The sequence below is a fragment of the Ascaphus truei genome, chromosome 13 (assembly GCF_040206685.1).
Source record: "Ascaphus truei isolate aAscTru1 chromosome 13, aAscTru1.hap1, whole genome shotgun sequence".
Classification (NCBI taxonomy): domain Eukaryota; kingdom Metazoa; phylum Chordata; class Amphibia; order Anura; family Ascaphidae; genus Ascaphus; species Ascaphus truei.
In genome coordinates, this window is record NC_134495.1 from 33,395,683 (window position 1) to 33,423,245 (window position 27,563).

At 48.4% G+C, this 27,563-nt stretch overlaps 2 protein-coding genes across 2 annotated transcripts in view; both read left to right on the forward strand.

Annotated features, from left to right (window-relative positions):
- RABGGTA (Rab geranylgeranyltransferase subunit alpha) overlaps positions 1–27,563 on the forward strand; it is a 228,651-nt gene that overhangs the window by 178,240 nt on the left and 22,848 nt on the right. The window lies entirely within an intron of this gene.
- Positions 1–27,563, forward strand: part of LOC142465109 (protein-glutamine gamma-glutamyltransferase K-like) — a 56,974-nt gene that overhangs the window by 23,911 nt on the left and 5,500 nt on the right. Inside the window, exons 9-14 of the mRNA XM_075569031.1 lie at positions 10,389–10,510; positions 14,728–14,816; positions 22,185–22,338; positions 23,038–23,322; positions 26,718–26,878; positions 27,015–27,151. Of these exons, the coding sequence (XP_075425146.1) occupies positions 10,389–10,510; positions 14,728–14,816; positions 22,185–22,338; positions 23,038–23,322; positions 26,718–26,878; positions 27,015–27,151 (948 nt within the window). The remainder of the gene's footprint in view (positions 1–10,388; positions 10,511–14,727; positions 14,817–22,184; positions 22,339–23,037; positions 23,323–26,717; positions 26,879–27,014; positions 27,152–27,563) is intronic.

Consider the following 27,563-nt stretch of genomic DNA (forward strand, 5'->3'; position numbering starts at 1 on the left):
AGACTAAAATGTAAACAATGAGTCAGCAGAGAAAACAAGGGAGAAAACCATGAGAAAATAACTCCTTAATGCCACAGCTCGGTGTAACTGATATAAGCTGTGGCAGACAAAAATGATAGTGTCCCAAAGGCTACCGTGGAGCAAGGAAATGTCCAGATACTTGCTCTGACGCTGCACAAGACATCCAGAGGAAGTCGTCTATACCTACCCTGGGTGAAGAGGTGAAAACAACAAAAAAGACAATATATACATGTGTGTATGTTTAAATACTGTGTATACATATAGCAGGGCCCCGGGAATACGGCGGGTTCCGTTCCAGGGGCCTGCCGTATAGTGAAAATCATCGGAAAGCGGATCCGGTGATTTTCAGTGATTTTGCATGCACAGAATGGCGTTTTCGCCGTTCTGCGCATGCGCGGCCTATGGTTTTGCGCGCGCAAACTATGGTATGCACGCGCAGACAACGGTCTGCGCATGCGCGCCGGGCACAACCGCCCATTCTGCGCATGCACGAGATCAAATAAAAGATGGCGGCCCCCTTCTCGGTGCCGCCGTATAAGCGGATCGCCGAAAAGCGAAGCGTTGAGAAGCGGGGCCCTGCTGTACATATATATGTGTGCGCTTATATACTGTGTATGTATATAAACCATACGATACCGTTTGAAGCACGTGATCAGGAGACGGCAATCTGGTAAATTTGATCACAAGTTTTTTGTAATAAAAAAGACACATAAACCGACGTTTCGGTCCCCCAGTGGGACCTTTCTCAAGGTGGAAAAGCAGCTAAAGCAGTAATCACCTGGAGACCAATAAATGCCAGACTGGCTTATTTTCGTGTAAAAATCCGTCAAATGAACCTATCAATAATATCAGTCTATGCGCCTACAAATGCTAATGATCAGGAAACGATGGATGAATTCTACCACCAGCTGGAGGACGAAATCTCACTGATCCCTAGGAATGATTTCCTAATCATAGCCGGAGATTTTAATGCCCAAGTTGTTGGTAATAAGAAGCAAGGCAAAACAACAGGTTGCTTTACCCCACATACGAACACTTGTGAAAATGGGGAACGCCTTCTCTAGCTGGCAAGTTACCACGGCCTTGTGCTCACAAACACGTTCTTTTGTCACAAAAAACGCCATCTCCAAACGTGGGTCAGTCCAGACCGAACAACTAGAAACCAAATTGACTACATATTAATCAAACAAAAATGGAACAAATCAATCAGTGATTGTACAGTAGGTCCTATTGGGGACTTGATGTTATTACCGACCATGCTATAGTTTGTGCAAAAGTTCATCTTAAGTTCGAAAACCGGACAAAAAAAATTCAAGGACTCCCCAACATTATCAGTCTTCAAAATGCAACAACAAGAGACCAATTTCAAGAATCGCTTAGGGATAAAACAACACCAACTGCCCAGAAACCCAATTCAGTAGATGAAGCAGGGTCGCTTCTCCGACAAAACTTGCAAGATGCAGTCAGTCCATGTATTCCACCATGCGAACAACAGAAAGGGGACTGGATTTCACAAGATACTATCCAGCTTTCTCAAAGACAGAAAACAGCACTTGCAAATAACAACCACCCTGTTGCTACCCTGCTCGCCCGTGAAATAAAAAGGAATGCCAGGCAAGACAGAGAGGCTTATTGCAATCGTATAGCCGCTGAACTTGAAACTGCTCAACAACACGGTGATTATAGAAAATTCTTCAGACGGCCAAAATTACTGCTGCAAATATTCAAACCCTGTCAGCCAATGCGTCAATGACAAAAACAGACATAAAATTACAGACGTGGAAGCTAGATTAGATAGGTGGTGTGAACATTTTGAAGAACTGCTTAATCAACCACCTCCTATTACAGGTGACATTGAAAATCCGAACATGCTTACTCATGGGCCATACAACATTTGCGACACCCCTCCAACCAAAATTGAATTCACCGCAGTCATCAATTGTCACGCTGTGCAGCCCGCAGACCAGGCCAGTCCCCTGTACTGAGGTGGGATGTAGAGTATACGCACCGACAGCAAAGGGGCATGTCTGGGATGTGGCGTAGTAGCGTGACCAGGCCTGGATGTTGATAAAGAATGGTCAAGTACTTGCCGAGTCCGAGGATATAGAAAGTTCCGTAGTCAAAATCCGTAGCAGAGTCCGAGGGTCTTAGAGGTTAGAGTAGTCAGTGGGAAAGCCGAGTTCAGGAGCCATAGGGGGTATTCAGACGAGTCGGGTCAGTAGCTGTAAGGAATAAACACAAGAGAGCACGACACAGGTTCCAGGCAACACAGGTAGCAAGGAGCAATGCAGAGCAAGGAAGTAAAGGCAAATCAGGATATATAAACAAACAGTGACCAATCCGGACGAGGGGCATGGCGGAGGCGTGTCGAGAAGCTGCTCGTGAGTGGCTGAGAGACCAGGAAGTAGTAGAGCCCAGCTGAGAGTCTGTAACACCAGTGCCAGAATCCAAGATGGCGGCCACGGCAGAGTTCAAGGTATGCGCTGGGCGTCGGCATGGGTAGCGACGGGGGACAGGGGCAGCAGCCGCTGCAGTATTGGTAGTGGGTAAGGAGGGGTCACGCCGCAAGGGACGTGGCCTCCGATTCCTTACAGTACACACCCCTTCAGGATCGACCTCAGGACGATCCATCCAAGGCTTCTGTGGAAATTTCTTGTGGAAGTGATTGAGTAGAGCTGGAGCATGAATGTCTTCCCTTGATATCCAGGACTGCTCTTCTGGACCATAGCCCTTCCAATGTACAAGGAACTGTACTTTTCCCCTAGATATACGGGAATCCACAATGGACTGTACCTCAAATTCAGAGTGTCCTTGAACCGTAACAGGGTTGGGTTTACGGGCTTTTGTAGGGAAGCAATTGCTCTGAACAAAAGGCTTGAGCAGGGATACATGGAACGCATTGGGAATGTTCATGGATGAAGGCAAAAACTGTAAGCGGAACGTGACAGGATTGATTTGTTCCTGAATCAAGAACGGCCCCAAAAACCTAGGCGCCAATTTCGGGGTAGGAGTCTTCAGTCTTATATTCTTTGCTGAAAGCCACACTCGATCCCCTGGCTTGTAATTGGGAGCCTGTTGATGACAATGATCTGCTTTAGATTTGAACCTCTGAGCTGCCCTAAGGAGTGCGGATTGGATCTTCATCCAAAAGTTCTGTAGCGTGGTTACCCGTTCATCGGCTGCTGGCACTCCTGAGGGAGTGTTGGAGATTGGAAGCCGACTTGAATGAAAGCCGTAATTCAGGAAAAACTGAGATTCTTACGTAGATTAATTACGGAGAGAATTGGAAGCAAATTCCGCCCATGGTAATAGATCAACCCAATTATCCTGGGTATCAGAAATAAAGCATTGTAGATACTGTTCAAGGCTTTGATCAAGTCTCTCAGTTTGCCCATTAGTTTGTGGATGATAGCCTGAAGAGAAGCATAAGGCCATACCAAGCCTCTTGGAGAAAGCACACCAAAACCTTGATATGAATTGCGATCCTCGGTCAGAAACTATGGACGTAGGGATCCCGTGGATACGAAACACTTCTTTGGTAAAAATATCTGCCAGGGTGGGAGAGGAGAGAAGACCCTTGAGGGGAACAAAATGGGCCTGTTTCGAAAATCGGTCTACTATGACAAAAATGGTAGTCATACCTCTGGAGGGCGGAAGATCTACAATAAAATCCATCAAAATATGTGACCATAGACGATCAGGTACTGGGAGAGGCATGAGTGACCCGGAAGGCTTTTGATGAAGAGTCTTGTTCTGTGCACAAACTGGACAAGCGCGTGTAAATTCGTGAATGAGTTTTGCCATATTAGGCCACCAAAAGGTGCACTTAATGAGATCCAAAGTTCTCTTGAAGCCAGGATGGCCCCAGAGTGACCCCATTCTAACATCTTCTGATGAAACTTGGGGGCGGCATAAAGGGTTCCTTCCGGTACCTCTAGACCACTCTGAATCTGTGACTGGGCTTCTAAGATCTTTTCAAGAATATCAAAATAGTTGATGGAGACTATGCATTTCGAAGGTACAATTGTTTCTGGGATTTCTTCGGATTTTTCCTCAGGGGAAAATTATCTGGACAAGGCATCAGCTTTTATGTTCTCCGTGCCGGGGATGTACGATAGAGTATAATTAAATTTTGGAAAAAAAATGCCCAGTGGGCTTGACGAGATCCTAGACGACGTGCACTTTCGATATAGAGAAGATTCTTATGATCTATCAAAATAGCAATCGGTTCGCGGGAGCCTTCCAGGAGGTGTCGCCACTCATAATCATCATCTTGATGGCCAGGAGTTCTCTATTACCGACATCATAGTTCTTTTCAGCAGGGGAGAACTTTTTCGAAAAAAATCCACATGGGTGCAATTTATCTTGAGGGGAGAGTCTCTGGGAGAGAATGGCACCTGCACCACAATCAGAGGCATCCACTTCTAACGTAAACGGAAGACTAGTATCAGGATGACGAAGGATGGGTGCCGAAACAAAAGCTTGCTTCAAGGTTTCAAAGGCGGAGATGGCCTCCGGAGGCCACACAGTTGGGTCGACTCCCTTCTTAGTAAGCGCAGTGATGGGAGCCACAGTGGTGGAAAAATTCCGGAGGAATTTCCTATAGTAATTGGAAAAGCCCAAAAAACGCTGAATGGCTTTAAGAGAATTGGGCAGGGGCCAATCCAAAACAGCCTTAAGTTTTTCTGGGTCCATCGAAACTCCTTTATCTGAAATGATATAGCCTAAGAAGGCAGTTGAAGACTGATGAAAAAGACATTTCTCGAGCTTTGCGAAGAGATTATTGACACGGAGATGAGAGAGGACAAGTCTAGTATGCTGGACATGATCTTGAAGATTCCCAGAAAAAATTAGAATATCGTCAAGGTAAATAATTACGAAGGAATTGAGGACATCGCGGAAGACATCATTCATAAAATCCTGAAAGACAGCAGGAGCATTGCATAAACCAAATGGCATCACGAGATACTCATAGTGTCCGCTTCTTGTATTGAAGGCGGTTTTCCATTCATCGCCCTCTCGAATACGTATGAGGTTGTAGGCTTGGAAAAAAATTTGGCCCCTTGAAGCCTATTAAACAGTTCCGAAATCAGAGGCAGGGGATACCAGTTCTTCACAGTAATGAGATTGAGGCCCTGGTAGTCAATGCATGGTCTGAGGGATCCATCCTTTTTCTTCACAAAAAAGAAACCGGCACCGGCGGGAGACGGAGAGTTGCGAATGAATCCTTTCTGAAGATTCTCTTTGATGTAGGTTGCCATGGCTTCAGTCTCTGGGAGTGACAAGGGGTAGGACATAGGCTTTGGCAGGACGGTACCAGGGACCAGATCAATGGGACAATCATAGGGTCTATGAGGAGACAGGACCTCTGACTGAGACTTACTGAAAACATCAATGAAATCAGCATATACTTCGGGAAGAGTGGAGTTGCTTTCAGAAGGTGTTTCCATTCCCGTGATAACTGAGACAGGAGCTATGACCGGCGAGGGTGAGGCGTCTGTCTCTGGCTCCCATTGAATCGGTTTGCAGTCCCTCCAATCTATGCGTGGGTTGTGATGCTGTAACCAAGGTAACCCTAGGATAACTGAAACATCAGGAGAGTGTATTACGTCAAAGGAGATGATCTCGGTGTGAGTACCGGCAGACAAAGTGAGAGGAACAGTCTCTAACGTGATGAAAGCAGGTTGCAAAGGACATCCATCAATAGCCTCGAGTCCAATTGGTGCTTTCTTGGAGATAAGAGAAATCTTGTTACGGGTGGCGAAATCGTGGTCCACAAAATTACCACCGGAGCCTGAATCGAGAAAAGCAGCAGTAGTTACACGAACATTCGGGCCTTCAAGTGAAACTGGGAGCATAATCCTTTTTGGGAGTTCCTCTTTAGAGAGAGGGCAAGAAGAAATTGATCCGAGAGTAAGTCCCTCTTGCGTGGCTGGTCCCGTTTGTTCCTTGGGCCTCAAAGGACAAAAACGTACCACATGATCTGGTGATCCACAATAATAGCATAGGCCCTCATTCTGGCGGCGAACCTCTCGGCCATCCTGTCGGGAAATTGATCCGCTGACTGCCGATCTGCATGGGTTCCACAGGGTCAGGAACAGGCCAAAAATCTGGAGAAGGCCTAGGATAAGGAGGGTCAGAAGGTACGAACCTGGGACGTTCGTGACGTCGCTCCTGGAGGTGCTGATCCACGCGTATGCACTGTGCAATCAAATCTCCAATACTTGGGGTCGGGGCTGGACTGCAAGTTCATCTTTTACAGATTCGGACAAACCTTGCCAAAATACAGCAGTAAGTGCCTCTTCGTTCCAACGAGTCTCTGCTGCAACGGTCCGTAATTCCAGTGCATATTTGGCTATGGAACTACGACCCTGAGACAAAAGAACAAGAGAAGAGGCAGCAGTATCTTTGCAAGCAGGAATATCAAATACCTGCTGGAATTCTTGGCGGAAGAGCTGGTAATCCGAGGTGCACTCCGGACGCAGTTCCCATATGGGAGAAGCCCAGGCCAAGGCATCCCCTGTTAAGAGAGAGTAAACATAGGCTACCTTGGTGCGTCCATTAGGAAAGAGGCTTGGAGATATTTCAAACTGAATTTCACAATGGTTCAAAAACCCTCGACAGGCGAGAAGGACAACCGCATATGCTTTAGGTGTAGGGATTCTGAGTTCAGAAGGCCGGGCGCTTCCAGGTGCGGCTGCAGCTGGTGGCGGAGTGGGCTATAGTGAGAGAGTGGAGCGGGCCCTGCTTGCCCTGCGCAAGCGTGTGGGACCGCGGGGGGAATCGCCGGCATTTTTTTAAACTTGAGCTGGGGGGAAAGCCGAGTTCAGGAGCCAGAGGGGGTATTCAGACACGCCGGGTCAATAGCTGTAGGAAATAAACACAAAGAGAGCACGACACAGGTTCCAGGCAACACAGGTAGCAAGGAGATATGCAGAGCAAGGAAGTGAAGGCAAAGCAGGATATTTAAAGCGACAGTGACCAATCCGGACGAGGGGCATGGCGGAGGCGTGTCGAGGAGCTGCTCGTGAGTGGCTGAGAGACCAGGAAGTAGTAGAGCACAGCTGAGAGTCTGTAACACCAGTGCCAGAATCGAAGATGGCGGCTGCGGCAGAGTTCAAGGTATGCGCTGGGCGTCGGCATGGGTAGCGACGGGGGGCAGGGGCAGCAGCCGCTGCAGTACTCGTAGTGGGTAAAGAGGGGTCACGCCGCAAGGGACGTGGCCCCCGATTCCTTACATCAATAAACTTAAGAACAACGAAGCCCCAGGGGATGATGGTCTGTGTGCTGAATTCTTCAAAGCTGGTGGAGTTCATGTTATTGGCGCTATGGAAGAAGTTCTCTCACTCATTTGGGAAAAAGAACGAATCCCAAAAGAATGGGAAACTGCGCTGCTGCTGCCCCTACACAAAAAAGGAGCAAGAAGCGATTGCAAAAATTACCGTGGAATATCCTTGATCAACCTGGCGTATAAGATACTGGAAGCAATAATACTACATCGCATAAAAGACGGACAACAAAAAAGAACACATGAAAATCAGGCCAGTTTTAGATCAGGAAGAGGATGTATTGACAAAATTAGTGCCTTCCGATAGGTATTAGAGCTGCAACAAGAGTTCAGGCAACCAATTTACATAGCCTTCCTAGACTTCACTGCCGCCTTTGATAGCGTTCATAGAGAAAGCTTGTGGAACTTACTAAGACTGGATGGAATACCTAATAAATTATGTAGCATAATATCAGCCCAGAGTTGTGCAAGGGGGCATTTTGTCACCAACTTTATTCAACATTGGAATCTATGCTGTCCTGACACAAGCATTGCATAATCAGCCGGGAGGTGTGATCGCCTATACAAATAACTTTGTACTGACGCGCAGCATGGCGGAAAGAGAGTCCAAGAAAGCGTCCCTTGGTCGCGGGATTACCCGTTTGCTGGACACTGATCTGGACGTTGCCCCAACCCCAGTCCCTAGTTCCACGGCCCCGGCCACTGCCCCTGCCCCGTCACGAGTGATACCACTGGGCCCTACCAGGGATAAGTTGTGTAAATTCCCCAAATACTCTAAGGACTTTTGGGATTGGGAACTAAGCGATGAGGGATCTGATGGGGAGATACTGTATTCGAGTGTAATACCTGTGCCTAACCCTGTACCATTTTGTCCTACAGCTAGAGGGAGAGCTCGTGGCTCACATACTCCAGCAGAGGCTGGGCCTTCCAGGCCAGTGGTGCACAAATTGAATCCGACAGTGTACATAAATGCTAAGGGGAGGAGAGATTGCTTGCGGTCTACTGATGCGGGTACGTCCGGTGTATCGTCTCAGGTAGATTCAGAGGTAGAACACACAAGGCATTCCACAGAGTACGAGCACCGTGACAAGTGGTGGGCACCCCTATTCACTGGTTACCACGAGGGGATGGACCGTACGCGGTTCCTATTAATCAAAAATAATGTTGTTGATCATTGGTGGGCGGCTGGTTCTTTCACTCAAAAAGAGGTGGAGGATGAGTTAGACCATAGATACAGGGAAATAGAGTAGAAGCTTATTGTACCCCGAGGTCCTAGTATTTTGTACGACGAAGTAGCTCCGGAAGAACCTGTGTTTTGGGAGCTGCCTAGCAGAGTGAGTTACAGAAAGCTTACTAAGTTGAGTAGGGCTGACAGAGCCATAGTGGCAAGGTATAGACAGTCGCATGGTTATGAGTATCCTTATGTGCCTGAGCCTATCATGCGGGAGATTGAAGAGAACCGGGACAACTGGCTTAGGGAAGCAGTCCAAGCGTACTTACGGACCAAGTTCGGTAAGGCCGGTTATCATAATGAGGATAAGATCAGCGAGCTAGTGCGCATATCGAGCATTGGGAGATGTATCTACATGCATAGTGTGAGTTATCGACCAGAACATGGGTCAGTTCAGTCATTTGCTGTGACGGTCACGGATCACAACGGCAGACAGATAAGGAAGCCGGACCCTAAGCATTATTATTAGGTTCTCCATGTTAGGAGTACCTGGATTCAGTGTGTGACCAATATTACCTCATAAATGTTTGATTAAGATGTGTATAACCTGTGTTTGTTCCCCAGGTTGTTCACTGCAGGATGGTACTGCCAAAGCGAGGTCCAAGTGGGGACCATTGGATTCCACCATAGAGAGAATGTAGCCCCCTGTAAACAGCCTGGGCTACTAAATCTTCCTACTACTGTGATAAGTCCTGTTAAACACAGGCCCCAGTAGTAATCATGGGTTTTCCCCCTTGCAAAGCCCTGCCTGCTTGATTAATACAAGCCTGTACCTGCTGCGACCCCGTGCAGAGGGGGAGTGTCTTGTTGATGTCATAGGGGGCGGGGCTGACCAAACTTAGGTGGCTGTCCCTGCCGGTCAGGAGTTCAGTCTTGTTCGGTCTAGTAGAAGAGTCTGTTCTAATATGTCAGTCTGTACAGTCGAGTCTAGTGTTGGAGTGTTTTGGCGGGATCGTCAGACCAAGATATAGAGAGTGTAGTTAGGTTCCTGAGGAGTTAGGGCCTAGTGATCAGTAGGTGGAATGATACCTCTCATCCTGCTTAGAGGGTGAGGGAAGAGCTAGCCCCACCCGTAGCGCCCTTGGTTGCGAGTGGAGGCAGGGAGACTTATATCCTTCAGACCATCCTGTGGCGAACGATTTGGCGGGAGAGGAGGAGAAGGCGTACCGTGTACCTGGGTAACCATGTGCTGTGCTGCTGTTATGTACCTACTATCAAGAGTACAATAAAGACTCTGTTACTTTTATCTGCTGTGCTGTGTGAGTTGTGGAGTATTCAGCCCGGGACCAAGGGGGTTCTTCTATAAGGGTCTCTTCCCACATCCCTGGGAATTATAGGAGATGGAGGCGCTGCACCACTAAGTTCATATGGAGGCCACTACCTCAGAAGCCGAGTCCTGTCTCCCCCACAACATCGCGGGAAGCTCAGGCCCTCCTGTTCCTCACAGGTATGCACCACCACTCACAACCATGTAACTGCCCCTCACACACCCTAGATACATCAGTTGAGTCTAGGGGTGGGGGGGGAATAAGGGTTACAGTACATTTTCTGGTTTTATTGTGATATATGTATATACAGTACCTTCCCTCAAATTCTTATCTCACTGCCTCAGAGTGGCAGGAAGGTGAGCTAGAGTTGCCAGGGGTCCAGTATTGAACCGAAACGTCCTGTATTTGGACACTGTACTGTAAAAAATAAGAGGTAATACTGGACATGTATGTGCATACCGATATTACCTCTCTGGACATGTAGGGTGCTAACAGAATGGGCTAAGGAGGTTGCTAAGGATCCCCAAAGGTTAAACAAAGGCTGTAATTGAAACCTATATATATATTTATGTGTATATAGGAATTACCATGTATGGAACGAATGCTGGATGACTCGGCCGGACCTGCCCTCAGGATACAGCGGCTGGCAGGCTATTGATGCCACCCCACAGGAGAAAAGCACCGATGACAACGATGACAACGGTGAGGGCAGCAGAGGGCAAGAGGAAGGGGGCAGCAGAGGGGCAGGGGTTAGGGGAGGGGGCAGTGTCACGGTAGACCAGGTTATTTACACCTTTTTACCAGGATCATTCATTGAGCAAAGCAAGTTAATGAAATAAATTGTCATTTATTTGATATACATTCGCTTACACACAATACAGACAAAAAGACACACTTACTTTGGGACTGGGGTCCAAAACTAGACTTTCCTTGGTAAAGGGAACTCTATGGGAGAGTTGTACCCTGATCGGGACTTAGCCCGGAATCTCCTGGAACCCAAATCGGCATAAAGTTCCACTCGCCACAGCTACGTTCTCTTCTGAGAACTTGGTCCCTCCTGACTGCGAGTTAGTCCAAATCTCCTGGAGCTAAACTCGGCATAAAATCCCAGCCACGTCTGCTGTGATCGTTTCTCAGAACTTGGGCGCAAAAGTCGGGACTTAGACTCCAGCCGGCAGACTTTCAGGCTTGAAATCGAAGCCGGTTGCTCTGCTATTCACGCAGAAGCAACTTGGAAAAGCGCTTTTACTACTGGAAGACACAGATCTGATTGGTTCACAGATTCTTATAGTATTCTGAGTTTCATTAACAAAACGCAGTAACAAATCAACGCGTGGGAACTTTCCCAAGCAACCAATCAGAGCCGAGCCGGTTAGAAAAGCCGGGTCTGCTGGAAATCCGAAATAGCCAGGAGACATGTGCAAGCCTGGCACCTCTCTCCCTGGCTATCTCAATGCAACCCGCTGGGGCAGGCTCCACCAGGTCTGGCAGAGCAAGTGGCATCCAGGAGGACTGCCATTGATCTCCGGACCTGGTACTCGGCCTTTCCCCGCTGACCAAATGCTATTCACACCTCTAGGCTTCCACTGGCTACTTTGAACTCCGATGTCCAGCAGACTTACTGGCGCCTATGGGTTAGCTCGGGAAGCCTGTTTGGACATCTGTTCCGAATGTAAAAAGCACATTACATTATTCAAGTATATTTTAATACATTAAGGTATGTTTTCATGTACTTCTGAGTCTCAGGGGACAGAAGAGTAAAAATGTTGTAGTTTTATTTCTGTCAGCCTTATTCCCCACACACTTTCCCTTGGACTCAATCTGGAGTCTCAGACCCCCTCAACCTTATATACGGTTGGGGCATCCACAAACCCTATACTGGTTGTGGGTTACCTTGGCACTAGGTGGGGTACTCCCCTTAACCTAGGGATTCCCTCAGCTACAGGGATACCTATTCATCCATGTGTCTCATTCTGTTTTCTGGGCTATGCTGAAGCAGGGTACCCTAGTGGTGAGTCGCGCTTGGGTTTTGAAGGGGAGGTATTGCCGGGACAATGTGCCTACATGTATCTGAGAATCAGGCCTGATTCCCGTTTACATTTATGGGGGAACTGACGACTCCGGACCCCGACCTCCTAGGCACATTCTGTCAACTGTTCCGCCGCAAAAAAAAGCCTTGAAACCAATCCCCTAGCAATCCCTGCTTGATTGCATGCCCGGAAAGTGAAAAACACCAAAAATGCTTTTAATACATACAGATGCAGCCACGAGTATCCGAACACTTGCCTTGAAATGTCTGGGGCAATCTCCCATTAATACTGCAAAATTTCTGTGACATTCCTGCAGACAGACTAATGGCCCACCGGATTACAAGAGGGATCCCTGGACCCCCACTATGTTAATCCGATGGTCTGTCTGCAGAAATGTCAAAGAAATGTTGCAGCATTACTGGGAGATTGCCCCAGATTTTCCAAGGCAAGTGTTCGGATACTCGTGGCTGCATCTGTACAATACATTGGAATGGTACAATGTTACTAGGTCCAAGAGCTAACTCTCTTGGACCCTTATACATGGATCAGGGGTAACCAAAATAGGCTTAACCTTTATTTGAGAGCCTGGTTACCCTCTACCATCACACCTCCCCCTTCAAGATGAAGGCTCTGTGGCAGTCACCTCATCGGCTGGCTCTACAAGCCTGGATGTCCTTGAAGCATTTGAGTTGCTGGGGGTATCCTGTCGGTAGAGTCCATCAGCATTACCATGCTCACCACCCTTCTTGTGCTGTATGGTAAAGTCAAACACCTGAAGGCAAGGCTCCAGCGAAGTAACTTGCCATTCTCCCCCAACACCCTCTGTAACCAACTGAGGGGATTGTGATCTGTCTTCACAGAGAATTACCTGCCATTCACATAGGGCTGCAGTTTCTTGAGTGCTCATACAATGGCCATGCATTCTTTCTCAATAGTGGCATAAGCCAATTCTCTGAGCAGCAGCTTCCTGCTTATATAGACAATGGGGTGTTCACCCCCTGAAGGAAAACCTAATTTCCTCGCCTATGCTTCAGAGCCGAGAGGAACCTTTCCTCTGCCAGGTACACTGAAGCCTTGTGACTGGATACTACACCATCTGCACCGTTTGCAGCAGACTTCCCAGGAAGCTTTCACGCCCTGCAACTGTTATCTTCGATCTTTGATGAACCTTATCAGGCCTGGAATTCCTCTGCCCAGCGCCAGGTGCGTCCACGCCCTCCCGCGCGCACACCTGCATCCTCCTCTGGCGCGGTCCACGCACGTACACGCGTGACGGAGCGTGCTCACTTTGCACACTCTTCTTCTTGCCCCCGGACTTCAGGCTCCGCCCCCTCACGCCGCACGGGCATACTCAGTTTACCAACAAGACTCACCTGGCTTGTTATGGCTGCACCAATCTGCAGTGTCTCCCTGTAGCTCTTCCTGTCCCGCCTCCGTTCCTGATTGGACCTCCCTGCTTTATCTAGCTCCTCTCTGCTCTCAGTCTTTGCTCGACATAGTCTCTGTATGGAAGTACTTCTGGATTCTCTTAGTGTTATCTCAGGTTCTGACACGGCTCGTACGACTATCTCCTCTGGCTCTCGACCTCGGCACTCCTTGGACAACGCTCACTCTGGTAACCCCTTGAACACGGCTTGGACTACAACCTATCTCCGCTCTCCACTCCTTGACCTTGGCAAGGCATTCTTCACTCTATCTCTACAACCGGTACCGGCAAGTATTGTCTACCTCACTACACCTGGCCTGGCAACACTTTATACCACACTCCGGACACGCTCCCTTTGCTGCGGGTGCGTGTATTACCACTTCCCCCTTCAGCTCAGGGGACGAGTCTGGTCTGCGAGCAGCACCGGCGTAACACATATATTCCGCGGGCCGGTTGCTCTGCTATTCGCGCAGAAGCCATTTTGAAAAGCCCGCCCGCGCTCTTACTACTGGAAGACACAAATCTGATTGGCTCACAGTTTCTTATAGTATTCTGAGTTTCATTCACAAAACCCAGTAACCAATCAACGCATGGGAACTTTCCCAAGCAACCAGCCAGAGCCGAGCCAGTTAGAAAAGCCGGGTCAGCGGGAAATATGAAATAGACAGAAGACATGCGCAAGCCTGGCACCTCTCTCCCTGGCTATCTCAATGCCACCTGCTAAGGCAAGCTCCACCAGGTCTGGCAGAGCAAGTGGTATCCCGGAGGACTGCCATTGATCTCAAGACCTGGATCTCCACCTTTCGTTGCTGACCAAATGCTATTCACAACTCTGGGCATCCTCTGACTGCTTTGAACTCCGATGTCCAGCAGACTTACAGGCGACTATGGGTTAGCTCGGGCAGCCTGTTTGGACACCGGTTCCGAAAGTCCAAGCACATTACATTACAGTACACTACAGTATATTAATAAAGTATGGTTTTACTATACTCCTAAATCTCTGGGTATAAGGGACAGAAGAGGAAACATGTTGTACTTTAGTTCTATCTTCCTTATTCCAAACTCTTGCTCTTGGACTTTGTCTGGACTCTTAGAGTCCCCCCTCAACTTTATATACGGTTGGGGACCCACAAACCCAATACAAACCCCCATCTTTTCCTCCCCATCCCCTCTCTTTCCCACCGCTTTTCCTCCCCCTCCTACGCCTCCCTTTCCTCCCCCCTCTCTCCATTCTCCCTCCCCTCTCACTCCCCCTCCCTCCTCCCCTTCCCCCCTTCTCTTCCCGCCTCCTCCCCCCTTTCCCTAGTACTCCCTCTCTCACACCCTCTCTCTCTCACTCCCTATATCTCTCACTCCCTCACTCCCTCTCCCCCGCTCTATCTCCCTCTCTCACTCTCTCGCACTATCTCCCTCTCTATCTCCTTAGTATTCCCTCCCTCACTCTCTCTCCCCCTCTCTCTCAGGTAAATTTTGCTGTGGCCCTTCTCCTCTCCTTGCTATTAAGAATGGATTGGTGAATCTAAAACACGACACACCCTTCATCTTCGCTGAGGTATTTAGACTGTGTGTGAGGAGTGTGTATGAGCTGTGCTTTTCAGGTTGTGTTAACCTGCCCTGTGTAGTGGTTTTGTCCTGTATTTTATTGTGGTGTTATTCTTCGTTTACCCTTTATTGTGGGATTGTGTCACCCGGTGATGTGTGATTTGGTTTCTCTGCATTGTTTGATTGTGTTGGAATACACAACCTAGCGCTAAATCCAACAGGAACAAATGTTTTATAAGGATAAATGTCCTAACACAATGTACTGTAACACCTTTGCGTGTCAGAAGTCCTGCAGCCGGGATGACTATTGGATTGTCCAAAATCCTTCTTAGAACTGTACTGAAGAAAAGTCCTCCTTTGCGTTGGTCCTCAATGTGGTGAGTTGAATAGTGATAGGAAACAACAAAAATAAAACAGTGTAAACCTCCTAAATATTTACTAAAACAGCGGTGCGCAAACTGGGGGGCGCGCTCCCTTGGGGGGCGCAAGAATATTTAGGGGGTGCGAAGGCCGGCAGACGCTGTGCACCGGTGGCCAAGAAGCTAAAGCTCCGTGCTGGCTGCTTCTCTGCTCTGTGCTTGCTGCGGGATTGGGGACTTCCCTGCACACAGACAGCTCCTCCTGTCTGTTACCCGCCCCAGTTTTCAGCTGCACATGGGGGACCAGCATGTTTAGTACTTCCCCCCAGGTGAAAGTGTGTGACTGTTTTGTGTGTGTTGTGATTGAGTGTCTGTTGTGTCTGTGTTGGTTGTGATTGTGTGTGTTGTGATGTGTGTGTTGTGATTAAGTATGTGTGTGTGTGTTGTGTGTGGGTGTTGTGATTGAGTGTGTGTGTTGTGATTGATTGAGTGTGTGTGTTGTGTCTGTGTTGGTTGTGATTAATTGTCTGTTGTGTCTCTGTGTGTGTTGTGATGAGTGTGTGTTCTCTGTGTGTGTTGTGATTGACTATGTGTGCTGTGTCTTTGTGTGCGTGTGTGTGTGTGGGTGTTGATGCGCCAACTGGGGTGTGCAAAATTAGTTAAGGGGCGTAGATGGCGTGCGGCAAAACCTGGTGTGCGCGGGCCGGCAGACGCTGTGCGTGGGAGGGTGAAATAGCTCTGCGCGGGCGGCCAAGAAGATGTGCGTTGGCGGCCAAGAAGATGTGCGCGGGCAACCGAACAGGATAGTGCAGGTGGTGGCCACGTGAGTGTGTGTGTCCTGCTATAGCGCTGTGGTCCTGCTATCCTACGCTGACAACCTGCTTTGCTGCGATCCTCTGTAAGTGAAAGGGTCGGCTGCCACTATATCAATCATACTATGAATGTACAGAAATAATTTAAAAAAAGTGAAAACGCAACATTGAAAACGGAAATAAATAATAATACATAATACTGTAGGTGGGAGTGTGGGTGACACTGGGGACAGCGAGCCAAAGAGCAGGGAGAATAAAAAGGCAAATGGGAGAAGGATAAAAGGGAGGGAAATAGGGCGTGGGGGAGAGAGGGAAGGGAGGTAGCAAAGAGGGGGATAAATGCCCCCCCCCCAAAAGGATTGCCTTTGTGCACGTACGCTCTCCCGCGCTTAGCGCTTGGGGAGACAAACAAAAAAGACTTTCAAGCGCGCTCAGCAGCAGTCAATGCACATGCCAAAATAGCCCCAATCCATCCCCTCCTGCTCGTGCCTGCAAAATTATGCAGGACACCCTGCGCTCATGCTTGGAGAGTTGGTGATGTCAACGCTCTCAGTGGCAGCCTAATTTTGCAAGCGTGAGCTGTTGAAATATGTAAGTACAGGTAAACCCCGTTATAGCGCGGTCTTCGGGGGCCACCCGATCCGACCTCGCTAGACCCGGGGGCGCGCTAATTTTAAAAAAAATGGCCGTTGTGCGCCTGATCAGGAGGGAGTGAGTGAGGAGGGAAGGAAGGAAGAGGTGGCCGGAAGCCCTACTCGTCCCCTAGCAACGGCGAGTCCAGACGCAACCTGCTCCTTACCTCCCACCACCGGCATCCATTTCCTCCCCCCCCAGACCCCACACCTACCCCCCTACTCGGCATAGCCCACGCGGCCCTCCGAGTCCCAGCCTGCTCCTCACTCACCCCCCCCCTCCTCCCGACACCCCCCCCCTCTTCCCGACACCCTCCCCTCCTCCTGACACCCCCCTCCTCCTCCTGACACCCCCCCCTCCTCCCGACACCCTCCTCCCGACACCCCCCCTCCTCCCGACACCACCCCTAACCCCGACACTGCCCCCCCAGTCTTCCTGATGCCAGCTCCGCTCCGATCTCAGCAGCCGACACCAAAGGTAGGGAGGGGGAGTGGGAGGTGTGGTGTAGTGTGCTGTGAGAGTGTGTTGTGAGTGCTGTGAGAGTGTGCTGTGAGTCTGTGTGCTGTGAGAGCTGTGTGCTGTGAGAGTGTGCTGTGAGTGCTGTGAGAGAGTGCTGTGAGTGCTGTGTGCTGTGAGAGCTGAGTGCTGTGAGAGTGTGCTGTGAGAGTGTGCTGTGAGAGTGTGCTGTGAGAGTGTGCTGTGAGAGCTGTGTGCTGTGAGAGTGTGCTGAGAGCTGAGTGCTGTGAGAGTGTGTTCAGAGTGCAGTGTGTGCAGAGTGCAGTGTGTGCAGAGTGCAGTGTGTGCAGTGTGTGTAGTGTGCAGTGTGTGCAGTGAGCAGTGTGTGCTGTGAGAGTGTGTGCTGTGAGAGTGTGTGCTTTGAGAGTGTGTGCTGGGAGAGTGTGTGCAGTGAACAGTGTGTGCAGTGAGCAGTGTGTGCAGTGAGCATTGTGTGCAGTGAGCAGTGTGTGCAGTGAGCAGTGTGTGCAGTGACCAGTGTGTGCAGTGAGCAGTGTGTGCTGGGAGAGTGTGTGCTGGGAGAGTGTGTGCTGGGAGAGTGTGTGCAGTGAGCAGTGTGTGCAGTGAGCAGTGTGTGCAGTAAGCAGTGTGTGCAGTGAGCAGTGTGTGCAGTGAGCAGTGTGTGCAGTGAGAAGTGTGTGCAGTGAGCAGTGTGTGCTGGGAGAGTGTGTGCTGGTAGAGTGTGTGCAGTGTGTGCAGTTAGCAGTGTGTGCAGTGAGCAGTGTGTGCAGTGAGAGTGTGTGCAGTGAGAGTGTGTGCAGTGAGAGTGTGTGCAGTGAGAGTTTGTGCAGTGAGAGTGTGTGCAGTAAGAGTGTGTGCAAAAAAATAAAAATAAAATTTTAATTTAAAACATTTTTTTTTTTTAAACGGGAGCCACGTGAAAACCGCGTTATAACCGATTTTGCGATATAACGGGTCGCGCTATAACGGGGTTTACCTGTATTTAGACATATTTGTATTTACATTGTATACCGTTTAATAAAGTTTTTTTTTTTCATGTGATTTTGATTATATCAGGCGGGGGGGTCCCAGAAATTTCATGGATGAAAAGGGGGCTCAGCATAAAAAGTTTGCTCACCCCTGCGTTAACCTCTAGGGTGAAGGGTAAAGCGGGATCTGGATGCTCCGCCCCTTTCTTGGTTAATGCGGTGATAGGCGCCAGGATGGACGAATAGTTCTGGATAAACCAGTGGTAATAATTTGCAAGTCCAAGAAACCACTGCTTTCATGCTGAGGGGACGTGGCCACTCCAGAACGGCTTTGACTTTGGCTGGATTCATGGCTAATCCAGTAGCCGAGATGATATAGCCCAGAACGGAGGTACTGGATTGGTGGAATTGACATTTCTCCAGCTTTGCGAATAGATGATTCTCCCGCAAACGTTTTAGAACCTGCATCACATGGCCGGGATGTTCCTGTGCTGATTTTGAGAAATCCGAATGTCATCCAGGTATACGATGACATAATTTTCAAGGAGATCCCTAAATACCTCGTTCACAAAGTTCTGAAATCCAGTCGCCCGAACAGCATAACAATGCAGAGTCCGAACAGCATAACAAGTTATTCGTAGTGCCCATCACGCGTATTAAAGGTTGTCTTCCACTCATCACCCTGACAAATTCTCACCAAATTATAAGCCCCTCATAAATCCAATTTGGTGAAAATAGAAGCTCCCTGCAATCTGTCAAACTGTTCAGAAATTAGTGGTAAACGATACCGATTTTTTACTGTGATTTTGTTGCGTCCTCAGTAGTCAATGCACGACCGTAGCGTTACATCTTTCTTTTTAATGAAGAAAAACCCCTGCACCAGCAGGAGAAGAAGACTTCCGGATGGATTCACTCTGAAGGTTTTCCTGAATGTACTCCTTCATGGAGCGGTTCTCCGGAGGTGAGAGTGGCTATGAACCTCCTCTGGGAGGCACTGACACGGGAACAAGATCAATGGGACTGTCAAAAGACCGATGTGGTGGTAACTCCTCGGCCTGAACTTTGTCGAACATATCCCGAAAGGTGGAGTAGATACTGGGTAGATCGGAATCACCTTGGACGGTACAGAACACCAGACAGAGTTTGATGTTAAGGAACAGTTCTTATAGACATCGTGGACTCCAATGGACGAGTCGAGACTCTGCCCAATCCACCAAAGGGTTATGAAGTTGGAGCCATGGTAACCCGAGAATGACGTCAATAGTGGGAGAGTGGATTACATTCAGTCAAATCTCGTCCGTGTGGTCTGCACCCATCTCCAACCGTAGCAGAGCCATTTCTAAGAAAATGAACGTTGGTTGTAGCTATCTGCCATCGATCACCTCCAATACCGGAGATTTTCTCTGTACCAACAGGATGCCCTGTTCCTTCGAGAAACCCTGGTCGATGAAGTTACCGACTGACCCGGAGTGCAGAGATGCCTTGTCTTGACCGCAAAGGATTTCCCGGTCAACTTGATAGAGAGCAGCAACATACAGCTGCAGTGGCCATTATTCAAAAAAATCACGCGTTGTGTACATCGGAATACCAATGACATGACGCGGGATGTCTTCCAACCTTACCGCCTTAAGACGCGAGTGTGGCGAGAGCAGAAAATGGCTTTTTAGATTTATGGTTTTTAAACACCTTAAATTGACACAGTAGCACAGTAGCACAGTACTGTACACATTGCAATTCATTCATTTCATTGCACCCAAAGAAACAAATTCCATGAAATTCAACAAAGCAATCGCGATAAGCGCGGGAGCCTGGGGTGATTGGCCGCGTTCATGCTGTGTGGAGTACAGCAGAGCACACGAAATCAGCGCCGTGGTTTGTTTGAATAATGGCCGCTGCAGCTGTAGTAGGTAGCGTGATTCTTCCATCTCTCACTGGGATTTGGCATTTCCCAATTTATTGGGACAAAGGAGTGCCTGGTGTCCGGCGATACCGCAATACATAAAGAAGACAGAACTGCTTCTGCGCTGCTTCTCGCTGGCCGATAGGCTGTTACCACTGAGCTGCATTGCCTCGTCCGGATCTAGGGAATTGTCGGTAATGGGAGTCACTGAAAATGTGACGGTGCTCATCTTGAATCAGGAAACGGACCCGCAGGTCTACGGAAGGGATGCAGAATAACCAACCAGGGCCCAGGGACAGAGTCCTGTTAGGGTATCCGTAGTCGGTATCAGGGGTCAGGGCAGGCGGCAAAAGTGCAGAGTCAGACACTGATCCATGAAGATACATAGAGCGATGAGATCCTTTAAATCTACAGGACGTACCAGCGCGGCGAGTTCATCATTGAGGTTCTCCATAAGGCCTTTCCAAAATACTGCTACCAGTGCTTCATCATTCCATCCGGTCTCTTCTTCGTGGCTCCGGAAATTCAACTGCGTAGCAAGCCACAGTCCGACTGCCTTGAGATATATGCAGGAGGGAAGAGGAAGCCGTTACCTTATGTCCTGGAGTGTCGAAGACCCTTCGGAGCTCCCGAGTGAAGAGAGATAAGTTACTCGTGAGGTCTGGTCTTTGCTCCCAGATATGAGATGCCCATGTTAAGGCGTCATCAGTCAACAGGGACATGATATATGCAATGTTTGAACTCTGAGACACAAAACGAGAAGGTGTAAGTTCAAATTGAATAAAACATTGCTTTAGAAACGCGCGAAAGCCGATGGGGTCTGCGCTATAGCGATTAGGTGTTGGAAGTCATGGTTCAGAGGCGGCATGGGTAAAACACGGTGCTGAGGCAGCTGCTGCTGGAGGGGCAGGATTAAATGCTGCCCGCTGTACGTGGTCTGTGTGGATTGTAACACGGTGTGGATCTGATCCATATGTTTGTTATTCTGATCTAGGTACTCTTGCAGTTTGTCTAACATGTTGACGTGCAAGGCCAGGACTCGACCCTCCTCAGCGGGGTCCATGTTTGTGGGTCTGAGCATTCTGTAACTAGTGCTCACCACAAACAGGACGGGACAACAAGGCCGTGGTGGGGATTTGTAAACACTGACTTGAAGCCGAGAGGCCATGTCCGGTGTGCAGGTTCGACGTCATGTAGCTGGGTCAGGGTTTGGGGACGTAGGATAGTAGATATACTCACAGTGGTCGAGGTTTGGAGACTGGGAGGAAGTAGAGGTCACTTTAGCCGAGAGGTAGAGGGTTGTAGAAGGAGGCGTCCATGGTCCAGGTGACTGGAATGCAAGATAGAACAAGGCACTGCAAGACAGGACAGGACAAAACAGAGTGCTTGGGACCAGCACGACATCACAAGTAATGAACTATTATTCTCAGCAAAATTGCAGAGGCAATCGCTGAGCCTATAAAGGAAGAACAGCCAATAGCTGAACAGCTGCACAGCAGAAGCTGATACTAGAATCAGAGCCCTGATTTGTTGCTGGGCGGGGTCTGCGTAGCAGGCACAGATGAGGGACCAGCTGCAGCAAGGTCTGGATCAAACTCAGGGGCGGAGCCTGCGTCCGATGCTAACATCACGGGGGCGGAGCCTGTGCCCTCACAAACACTCCCGATAACACATCGCAGTAACATCCCCCCAAAAAAACACACACTCTGTGGTAACACTCCCCAAAACTCACACACCACAGTACCCCCCCCCCCCAAACACACATACACTATGGTAACATCCCCCAAAACACACACTGTGATAACACCTCCCCAAAACATAAACCATAACACGCCTCCCAAACCCCCTCACCAAGATAACATTCCCCCAAAATACACACACCATCGTAACAACAAAACACATCGTGTTACCACCCCCCAAACACACACACACACACTCTAGTAACAACAGTAACCCTCCCAAAAAACACACACCGTGGTACTACTCTGAAACATATACCATGGTAGCGAACAGAGACACACTTAATTATGCCACAAATCCACAGGATAGGAGACACATGCTACCTGAACACAGGGGCAGATAACTCACTCATATAAACTATTGTTGTGAGCGATTGTGTTAGTCTATTGTTTTGTGGTTGTATTAATTTGTTCTTTTACTTTGTTTTGTGTGGTTGTGTTACTCTGTTGTGTTGTATGGTTGTAATACTTATTGTGCTGTGTCACACAGGTGAACAGTGACAAGGTTTTCTACCAGCGGATGCCGAACGGGAAGTTTAAGCAAATCGGCGTGGATGAGCACGCAGTCGGACATTGTATCAGCACAAAGGCCGTGGGGTCAAACAAAAGAGAGGATATAACCTACCTGTACAAGTACCCCGAGGGTAATAACACTATACACTGCTATACACACGCAAGAGAGGATATAACCTACCTGTACAAGTACCCCGAGGGTAATAACACTATACACTGCTATACACACGCAAGGGAGGATATAACCTACCTGTACAAGTGCCCCGATGGTAATAACACTATACACTGTGTGAGAGGAAATGTGGTGTAGTTGTAGGTGTAAGGTATGTAAGCCCTGCTTTGGCAAATTCTACCTGTCCCTACTAAGAATTAAAAGCCATGGGGAGGATCCTGTTCCACAGCCTTACAAGCTGCCTTTAGGAATTCAGGCCAGATCTTGCACTGAACAGTGGACGCTCTGCAGGTGAAGCCAGTTGCAGATTACTTGGGCCTAAATAACAGTGTTTAAAAAGGCCAGCCTGGGACAGTTCTCCCCCTCTCCCTTATTCCAGCCCAGGGAGCTGGACGCTACAAACAGACACTTGTCTGCAACAATTTTGTTTGTGATACCTGCGTTTATGTTATTTGGTAAGTGGGGAAGCCATCTAAAGATAGCTAGAGAACTTGTCTAGTTAGTGCTCAGATAGAGCAAGGATTTATTTTTTAGTTCTTTGTTTATCTTGGTGCAAAAAGGGAATATCCCACAGCTGAGGTAAATATTGGAACCCAGTGTGGTACCCTAAATCAGGAGTCACTCTGTGTAACACTTTGGTCCCCTCCCTGTCTCCCAGGCTCAACAGAGGAGCGTAATGCAGTCCGCAAAGCTGCGCATTATGGTAACATAAAGTTGGCAGTGGCGGCGCCGGAAGCAACTAGTGACGTCTCACTGGGCATCAAGTCACAGGACAATATCATCATAGGTAGTGACATCAACGTGCGTGTGACCGTGAAGAATGGCAGCAACAGCCGGCGCACCGTATCTCTGTCCATGTGCGTGGCGGCCATGTTTTATAACGGGGTCTGCAAAGACTCGTTCAAGGAGGAGACCCTCGAGGTGTCGCTGAACCCGGGGGAGGGTAAGATATATATGTGTGTGTGAGTGCATACTGCGAGCTGTCACCCATGTACATACACAACAAGTGGTCACCTATATAAATATAGTGAGATGTCACCCATATACATACTGCAGGTGGTCATCTATATACCTATAGTTGGCTGGCACCCATATACATACAGTGGGCTGTCACCTATATGCATATAGTGGGCTGTCACCCATACTGTATACATATGGTGGGCTGTCACATAAACACACTGCATGATGTCATTTGTACAAATACAGTGACCTATTGCTTAGATACACACTTTGTACTTCCACCTATATACAGTACATAAAGGTGGCTATCCACTATATACACACTGAATACTGCCATCTACATACATACAACATTTGTCACCTATATACAGTACACCCTATGCTCTGTCACCTTTATACACACACTGCACGGTCACCTATTTTAATCTGGTCTGTAACTGTTACATACACCGATAATATATATTATCTCTAACTGTGCATGCTATGTCTTGTATATAATGTATTTCCTGTTCACTGATGTAACTGTATTTGTAACCACGTATTATTTGTCATCTCAACTCTGTGCCCAGGACATACTTGAAAACGAGAGGTAGCTCTCAATGTATTACTTCCTGGTATACATTTTATAAATAAATAAATACAACATATTGTACCTATACGCGGTGTTCTGAAAGCTACTGTATTGTGTAATTTCTCACACACACACACACACTCATATATAAATATATACACATATAGTATTGTCACCTATACGCTGTGTTCTGACAGCTATATACATACCGTGTTCTGTCTCCTTATGCATATTGTGTACTTTCACACACACACAAACACACACACACATATATATAAATATATACACATACAAGATAACGTCACCTGTCTATGCAATGAGTATTATCACCCATACTCCCACTGTGTAATATTACCTATGTAATGGTGTTTCCCCACCCGGTGGGAGATTTGTCCATCACAACGGTGTATGGTGCATATACCTGCTGGTAACAGGTGGGCTGAGTCGTCCACCGATGGTAGTGGGGACACAGGATCAGGCTTCTGGGGTTCATACCCCACATATCTCTATAGCAGTGCAGCGCCTCCATCTGCCGTAGGCTCCTGGAACTGACGGTGATCTCCCACGCTAGAACTTATTACCTCCCCCCCAGTAAGTCACGCACCAGGCAGGAGGTATATAACAACAGGAACGGTTTATTGTCTTCTGTATAGCACAGTTACACGGCAGGCTTCTGCCAGATGCAGTACTCTCAGCTCTCACTGAATGATGGTCCCTGGACCGTCACTAGAGGCCAAGGGCACCCGCAGCCATCCTAGCTCTTCCCCATCTCCCTAGCAGAGGCAGAGGTATGGTCCACACTAACTCTCCCCTGGAGGGAAGAGCACAAGGGAAGGCCCCAATCTCAGGCTCCCAGTTGTGTGGCCTGCCTTTCTCAGTGGGGGAAGGACACTACTAAATTTAGGGCGGTACTGCCTTTAAGTACTGCCAAGAGGAGGGCACCAGGTCTGGCTCATGATTGGTCATGCCCAGGCTTGATTTCACCACCTCCCGCTGTCACTCAAGTGCAGCTCCTCGGAGGGGAAAAACCCCATATCAACTATTGGCAAGGCCTGCTTGTACCAGGACTTACTGCCAGGAGGGAACAAACTAGTAGCCACAGATGGCATGGCTACACCTATAACAAATATAATAGGATGTTGCTTATATACACACTATGCACTGTTAGCTATATACACATTGTGTGCTCTCACCCACATATACATTGCGTGCTGTCACCTATATACACACTGCATTCTGACACCCATATACATATAACATAATGTCACCATTACACAAATAGTGTGCTGTCACCTATAAACACACACTGCATGATGTCTCCTATTTACACTCATCGTGCTGTCATCTTTACACTTGTAACATGTTATCAAATATATACACACTGCATGCTGTCACCTATGTACATACAGCATGGTGTCACATATATAAACACTATATGCTGCCATCTATATGCAGTGCATGCCACATGCTGTCACCTATATACACACTACGTAGTATCACCCAAATACACACATTGCATGCTGTTGCCTACAGTATATACAAATTATATGCTGTCACCTTTATACACACTGCATGCTGTCTCTTATAATACATGCAGCATGCTGTCACCTATACAAACACACTGTGGTGTTACCTATATGCACACTGAATGTTGGCACCTGTGTGCTTACTGCATGCTGTCACCTATAGTGCGGCCACCTATATACATACTGTATACTGTCACCCATATACATATAACACCCGCTCAGCTATATACATACAGTGTTCTGCCACCTATATGTGCAATGCGTGCTGTTACCTACAGTATATACATCTTGTGTGCTGTCACCTATATACATACTGTGTTCTGTTACCTACAGATTTGCAGCACTGACTCTCTCCAGAGATATCGCTGTGGGGGTGCACACTTCCGGACCCCCCATAACAAACATTCTCGGGCACCGGAGAAAGTGGCGCGGAGCAAGACACAATATGTCCTGCTACCTCTGTATATACATACAGGGCCGATATATTTACTGCATGCTGTCCCCTATATACACATGCAAAGCACGTCTCTCTTCATGCCACGTTACATGTCTCTCTCTCCGTGCATGGCTACGGCCCTAGTGCACGTGCGGCACATGCAACCCTTCCCCCCTCCCCAGCCGTGTGGTCTGATGGACTTCAGATCACTCGCGACTGGGGGGAGGTGTGGCGGGGGCGTGGCCATGATGTCACGCGGCTGGTTCACCCTCATTGGCTGAAACGCCGCCATGGACTTCGCTTGGCCGCAACGACAAAAGGCACATTTTTTGTCTTTTGGCAAAGGCGGTCGCGCATCGCACTCTGTGCTCACACACACCTGCTGGGGCCTGCCCCATAGAGGGCTGTACTTGGTGTGCGGCACGCACGCCATCATGTGCGCAGCCACGGCAACCGGCGACGAAGCCTAACATGCTCTGTATCATTCTGTGTCACATGTTTCTCTCAATCTGTCACGTCTTGTGTCTCTTCACCTGTCACATGCCTGATGTTTCTCTCCCAGTGTCATATGTCTTGTATCTCTCTTATGTCACATGCCCTGTGTCTCACGTCCTGTGTTACATGCCCGTGTCTCTCACCCTATGTCACAAGCCACGTGTCTACCTCTCCCTCACCCCATGTCACATGCCGTGTCTCCCCCTGATACAGATAAGGCGGTGGCGATGTGGGTGAGATACGCAGAGTACCAGGCACAGGTCGTGGATCGAGGAGCGATCATACTTACTGTTTCCCTCGCCCTGTGTCTCACACCCCGTGTCTCATGTCCGTGTCTCTCCCTGATATAGATAAAGCGGTGGGGATGTTGGTGAGGTACTCGGAGTACCAGGCGCATGTCGTGGATCAGGGAGCGATGATAATCACTGTCTCCGGAACCGTGCGAGAGACGGGGCAGAAACTTGCCAAACAGCACATGTTTAGAACACGGACCCCAGATCTGATCATCAAGGTAGCGTGTGTGACTGTGTGCCTGCAATTGTGTGTTTTACAGGTGCACGGGGAGATTGTGTTGTGACACTGTGGGTCCTTGTGTTACAGGTGTATGGGGAGATTGTGTTGTGACATTGTGTGTCCTTGTGTTACAGGTGCTCGGGAACGCTATTGTCGGACAGCAGATTGTGGCAGAGATTTTATTCAAGAACCCGCTGCAGACGACGCTGCACAAAGCGGCTTTCCATGTGGAGGGTCCCAGCCTGCAAAGGCCAAAGGTCATACCAGTCGGGTAAGTGACGCAATATTATCTGTGTGACAGTATCTCTCACACCTTCCAGCTCTCTCTCTGTCATATAATCTCTCTCAAATATAATCTCTCTCAAATATAATTGTGATGGTAAGGGTAGCTGGGGGACCTAATAAAGAGAAATCCCAGCTATTTACCCCTAAAAAAACATGTAGCTTGGCTGTCCTAGTAATATTTCACCGAGCCAAATGTCTTTAAAATCTAGGGAAGAACAGGGAATACATTTCAAAGCCTGTATTCTTTATTCCCTGTAAATGCAATCCCCCAGTGAATCAACATTGTTCTGTGATGTGATTTGGGCTAGCTGTAATGCTAAGTCCTGTCTTTTACATAATTACCTTATGTCTGTATTTATGCCTGTGTTAGCAATTCCTCCCAGGTTACTGCTTCTGCC